The sequence below is a fragment of the Physella acuta genome, unplaced genomic scaffold (genome assembly GCF_028476545.2).
Source record: "Physella acuta isolate Inbredline_101_S28 unplaced genomic scaffold, ASM2847654v3 ptg000246l, whole genome shotgun sequence".
Lineage (NCBI taxonomy): Eukaryota > Metazoa > Mollusca > Gastropoda > Physidae > Physella > Physella acuta.
Window position 1 is genome coordinate 426,143 of NW_026731765.1, and position 6,358 is coordinate 432,500.

At 35.7% G+C, this 6,358-nt stretch overlaps 1 protein-coding gene across 1 annotated transcript; it reads right to left on the bottom strand.

Annotated features, from left to right (window-relative positions):
* Nucleotides 1-3,186: 3,186 nt before the first annotated feature.
* LOC131938507 (ultra-long-chain fatty acid omega-hydroxylase-like) lies at nucleotides 3,187-5,665 on the bottom strand. The gene is made up of 6 exons (XM_059296561.1): nucleotides 5,656-5,665; nucleotides 5,224-5,299; nucleotides 4,632-4,762; nucleotides 4,090-4,237; nucleotides 3,652-3,717; nucleotides 3,187-3,378 (listed from the first exon to the last, which is right to left on the bottom strand). Exons 1-6 carry the CDS (start codon nucleotides 5,663-5,665, stop codon nucleotides 3,276-3,278), a joined length of 534 nt encoding a protein of 177 aa, XP_059152544.1. The 3' UTR covers nucleotides 3,187-3,275.
* Between the last annotated feature and the right edge of the window lie 693 nt (nucleotides 5,666-6,358).

The window sequence follows — 6,358 nt, forward strand, 5'->3', positions numbered from 1 at the left end:
TGGAAAATTGTCCTCCATTGGATATAATATTTGTATACTAATAGTTGGATGTGCGTCGTCATGCACCATTAGTTGATATAGCAAGTGAAATGTGATTGAGTTATATCTTTATATTTAATGTACAATGTGCTAAATTATTATACCATAAGAGGTTTGATTTTCTTGGTTGGATAATGAACCCATTAGCTTAGTGTTGTTTTTGGAGATAATTGATCTTCATCGCTAGATAGTTGATTTTGTTGTGCGAGACTGAGGATGCAGTCCGTTTTATTTTGGTATCTCGAGGTTGTACCGAGTACCTGGTTGATATTTTAGGGGTTCATGGGAAATACTCCTCTATGGGATATAGTATTGGCTTATTGATAGTTTTTATTTAGTTCATCAGTGTACATATAAAATAATTTAGGATGTTCATTAACAAGTTTCTTTTTCCACATGATTTTTGTTTCACTGTTATGTTATCATGAAGATTTTATAGTGAATGTGATCTATATAACAAAAAAAAAATTAATAAATTAATTTTTTTAAGGGGAGAAAGGGCGTATAACAGTGAAACATTGTTGGATCGTAGCCTGGGAGTGTGTTTTTGAGATTGCATCAGAAAAAGACTGTAGTTGTGCGCATGCGTGAGAGGGAGAGACGAGAGAGGAGAAGAACATGGCGTAGGCTGGCTGTACACGCTGTCTATGTGGAGACAAAATAAATATGTATGTAACGTAAAAGAAGGCTTGTCTGGTGATTTCGTATGTGATAGATGAAAGGTAGGAAAACGGCCTGTGGCAAATTTATATCGTGAACCCAGTCACACACAAAAACCCTGTGACAAGGTTAAACATCGCCATGTTTTCAAGTATCGCGATGCAAGCCACGTTCTCTCACCTCTTAGTAATCGTCTCCTCTACCCATTGTTTACAACACGCTTACAAAGAAAAAATATCCCACCCCTCTACTTGAGACATAAAATACAAAAGTGTATTGTGCCTTGTCGTCACAGAAAACAAATAACGGTGGCGTCTAATGTTGTTAACCATTGTCTTCCTAAATTATTTTTTAACTTGTTAAAGAAACTGAATGTTTAGTTAAGGATTCTGACGAGAATTTTTTCACAAGGGGCGATACTCGTGTCTGTAAACAAGGCTGTTCTAATTTTAGAACAGTTGTCTTTCCTCTCGTTTCTCTATTAGGGAAGACACGCGACACGTCTTTTAAAATGTAAACAAGCGTGCACGGAGTGCACTTAAAATAAACCCCGCTGCGAAAATGACAACAGGATGGTGACACTTTTTGGAAAACACGCTTTCATGTAAATAAAATAAGGGTCGCTTTTGTTGTCGCGATGATAATGTATACCTATAAGTTCTCTTCACCTTTACCGACCTAGTATGAATTTCGCGCGCGCGCGCGCGTGTGTGTGTGTGCGTGTGTGTGTGTGTGTGTACGTGTATCTCAAAAAAGCTTATCATGTTAATACCTGGACAACCAGTCATAGTCAAAAAGGCCTAATTCATTACAGATCTATATGAAACCCTCTTTACATGTACTTATGTTAGGGAAAGTAAACTCGGTTAAATCAAAAAATGTATTTAAATATATAGAGTTATAGAACCTTAAAGTTGAACCTCCACCTCCCCCAGGGAGTATTTTACTATATCTCATTGTACCTGCGGTTCACCCACCTCACCCTGGTGGGTGAGTATTTTGCTATATGTCATTGTCCCGCCGCCTCCCCCAGGCGGGGAGTATTTTCCTATATATCCTTTGCTCCGCCTCCACCTCCACCTCACCCTCCACATCCCCCAGCGCCTGCGCCTTCGCTCCAAAAGTGACCTAATATACTACTCCTACTTACCAACGAACAGACCGACTACCCGACAAACTTACCAATTGAGTTATTGACTAATTGAATGACTGACCGATTAACCAACTGACTGACTGACTGACCGACGGACTGATTAACTGAGTGACTGATTGACAGACTGGCAGGCAAATGTAATGATTGTGTAGTCAACATTAATAAAGACAGGGCTCTTGGGGGCACCACGGACTGGAGGCCGGATACCATCTCAATAAATTCAACTTTGGTGTCCGCGTGAAGGTACTGACTGGATGATTTTAATAACTCCTGGTATGTATACGTTTATGTTGGAGACAAATAGATACTTTTAACGCAGATAGTACTTAATGAAGTTCTAAAAAAGGAGCTATGGATATAAAAATGAATAAGATTACATCGTCACAATTTGTTTCAAACTGCCAATCCAGTGTATATAGTTAGGTTTCAAATAAAATGATCTGATAATCATAAAAAAATTATTACAATAGATCTCGCTGCTTGAACAATCAGACTAGATTGATGAGATCTCATGTTACATTTATTTGAAAATATAAAGACAATCGTTTTCCTATGTGATTTGCTTCAGCGTGTCACAATAAAGTTCAGATACGTTAGTGACGAAGAACAAAAAAAAAGCATATGAGAAGAACATATTTTGCCTGCGGTTTTGTGTTGGGAATGTGGGAATAAATGGTTAGGTGTTATGTTTAACACTCCTGAAAACCAATCCTCTGCTCCACCGCTGCCTGCCCACCTCGAGTAATCACTGGCAGCTGAACTCACTTAATCATATTATGCGAGAGCACAATAAAAAACACAGTCAATTGGACGACTACCAAATCGGCTATTGGTAAGCTCAAAAATATACTATTTTATATATTAGTTTTTTCTGTTTATATCGAGTTTCATCAAAAATATAATGGCACATAAATACATTGTTTGCAATGCTTTTTTACTAGTATTAAAAGAAGTGACGATGTTTTAAAAAACTGGTTAATGAACACACTAATTTTTTTTGAAAAATAATCTGCTTTTATAACTGCTAAAGTGTTTTTTTATAATCTTTTATATAACATGAAAAACAATATGTACAAATATGTATTTATGTGTGGGTGCATGTGTGTATACATAGTCGTGGCTTTGGTAACGTAAATTCAATTCTTTTTGGTATGCACAGGTTTACTCAACAAAAACAAATGAAATGGTCAAAAGTTTTAATACGTACAGATTAATAACTAAGCATAAATCTCAATAACTCCATATCTTGAATTCATGGACAATATTATGCTACTGCAAGTAGTAATGGCTTTACACAAATATATTTGCATTTCAGAATATCAGAAAGATCTCTCTCTCTCTCTCTCTCTGTACGCACTGTGATGCGGCAATATATTTACGATGAATTTAATATATAAAATTTTGATCTTTAAGTTTGCACAATTTATTTCCGTAACGTAACGTTGAGAAACATTCCGCCTTCTGCATGCATTGTGACTACTGGGAGTCTACGCACTTTTTTGTTGGCATCCACCGAAAGCTTGAACCTAGATAAATTAACCCATTTTTATTTCAGGCAAAGATGATACTGCTGATTTAATAAGAAAAGAGTATTACCAGTTCGAAGCCCTAATTTAATTAAAAAATTAGTCTGTTTAATAAGACATTTATTTCTAAGCATTAAAAAATAAAAATAAACAGTTCATTAGAGAAACAAAAATTAACATAAGCATCATTATCATGGATGAAAATTTTTAAATTGTTCTTAAAATGTTTAAATCTGGCGTTGTTAAGCATATACTATAAACAACCGTACTTACTTTTTGATTATTTTACAAATAGTTGTTTTCATTTCATTCATTGCAAAATTTTGACCAATACAGTTTCTGTGAACAAAATAATGTGAACTGGTAAGTTGAATTTAGTTTCAAAATTTTTATTTGTCCATAAATTTTCTCACAATACAGAGTAACAATGTAGCTTGCTAAATACTAAATTAAGAGCTTGTTTCCGTAGATATGGATGGGAGTAAATTAAAATGTAAAGTACAGAAAAAAAGTAAAATATCGTTAGGCTCAATCGTTTTAAAATTGCTTTAATATGTTTAAATGTGTGTTTTTACATTTAATTGACTTATTTATTTTCTTTGGTGGGTTAATTAATTTAAAAAAAAATATTTACAAGGAGGTATGCTTATTCAGTCCAATTTACAAAAGATAAATTAATTCATGTGCCAGAAGCAAAAATATTTAGTCTACCTTGGGCCTGCAGCAAATGGCACAAACTGAAACGGATCAAGTTTAACCTGGTTATCAGGGTTAAACCGCTCTGGGTTAAACTCGTCAGGGTTTTCCCAAATATGAGGGTTATGATGAAGAAGCCAGATGTGGATTGCAATACGAGTACCTAGAGGAGAGTTAAAGTTTTGGTTTTTGTAGGTTTTGTTTCTTTTCTTGTTTGATTACCTAGCTTGAATCAATGTTTTGTTTTGTTTTTGTAAAGTAGCGACTATCAACAATAATACACAATTGAAATAATTCTTAAGCCAAAATGGCGTTTAATATATATACAAGAAAAAACTACGTTGACTTAATACTTAGAAATGTCTCTATTTATCAGCATGTTAATACTAATGAAATTTTACTATAACATATTATTGTACATATCTTGTACTGTTAAATTGTATCGGTCCATAAAATGAGCAGCAATTAGAATTAAAAAAAAAACTAGCTACTTTGGCAACTATTCTTAGGTTGCTACCTGTTTGTTTTACCTGCTGGATCTGTGCAGTCATATTTACCTTTAGGTAGTATCTGTGCATTAATGCTACAATCTTCCACTGTTTCTCTCTCTATGTACGGCACTGCGGGGTGAAGACGAAGACTTTCTTTAATACATTTTGTTGTGACTTCGAGTTTCGGCAAGTCGTTCCTGTGTTGGGATACAGTATTTTAAACATCAAAAGGTAGACGTATATCTTTTCTAATCATGTCTCAAAAAATGCGGCAGAACATCCCCACCCCTATAAAATGCCAACCTTTATGTACATTACACCCCTCTCGGCCTAAATTAGTTCTAGACTAAGGTTAAAGTTAAGATTAAGGTTTAAGTTTAGGTTGAGGTTTAGGTTTAGATTTAGGTTTAGGTTCATAGTTTAGCTTTGGGCTTAACTTTAGAGTTTAGGTTTAGCGTTATTCTTAAAGTTATAGTTAGGGAGCCTGGTTTATGAACAAGGAGATCAATATGTGTAAGGATAACGATAGGTATAAGTATTTCAATGAAGGGTGGATAATTCGGGTATTTCATCTTAGAGGTAATGACGGAGGGAAGGGTGAATACCGAACCGGACTAACACCATAGTCCCAAGCATTAAACACATAAACTTTACTTACCATTCCAAGTGTTCTCTACCATCTAAAACTCTGACCACCTCCTCGTATACCTTCTCCTGGTACTCTGAATTACTATCTGAAATTATTCGGTCTTATTAACATACTTGATAGACTAAGAAAAGCACAATTTATTTAACAAATGTCTAGATTTAATGATAATTGCTTATTAAGAAATACCCTTTTTACAATATTGAACATGTGTTTAAAAATATAAAAGCACATTTGGCATTTGGTTGTATGGATACACACCTGTCTATTTGACAGTCCGACTCATATGAAAAAGCACATCTCAGGATGACGTCTAACGCGTCCAAATTAATCAACGGGTAAATGTTGGTTGGCTCCCCTTTCTTGCACAGCTTTGTTAATTTTTCCTAGAATTTAAAAAATGTCATTGTTAAAAGGTCCAGGTAGCCAGGTGGTTTGGACTACCTGTAACCATGGTCTTAACTTTTATGGAGGTACCGAACCCCACCAGTTTCATATATATGTTACGGTCAAAGCCCGAAGTCGACCAATGCACGGATTGGCCGGCCAATCCGCGCATTGGCCAATATCGCCTCCCATAGGTCGGTCAAAGTCTGAAATAGCTATTGATTTGATGGTGGACCGGCAAAAGTCTCAATTAGAAGATCATCTGGCTAGGGATGACCGGCCAAAGTCTGAATTAGAAGATCATGAGCATATTTTGGGTTTTTTATACCTCCATGCCTCGACTGAGTTGTTTGTACGGGTTCCCAGAAAGAAGCGCAACGGAAAAAAGCGCATCGGAAAAAAGCGCAAAACAAAAAGCGCAAAGGAAAAAAGCGCACACGAAATGATGCGCAAACAGAAAAAAAGCACAAACGGAAAAAGCGCAAACAGAAAAAAGCGCACACAGAAAAAGCGCAAACAGAAAAAAGCGCAAACGGAAAAATGCGCAAACAGAAAAAAAACCATACAGAAAAAAAGCGCACACGAAAAAAGCGCAAACGAAAAAAGCGCAACTATAAAAAACAACGCAAAATGCGAAAGAGATATTTTAGCACAAAGACCTATAATGACTAGATGACACATTTATACAGGACTGTTCGGGCTGCTGTGAGATTGCGTGTTTAATCACGAGATCTACTACCATTTAAAGCATACCACTACC

Coding starts and splice junctions, on each gene's coding strand:
- LOC131938507 (XM_059296561.1), bottom strand. Junction 4,763..5,223: donor GGTAGAGAACACTTGGAATG/GTAAGTAAAGTT, acceptor ATCCCAACACAG/GAACGACTTGCCGAAACTCG. Junction 3,718..4,089: donor CCATTTGCTGCAGGCCCAAG/GTAGACTAAATA, acceptor TTTTGTTCACAG/AAACTGTATTGGTCAAAATT.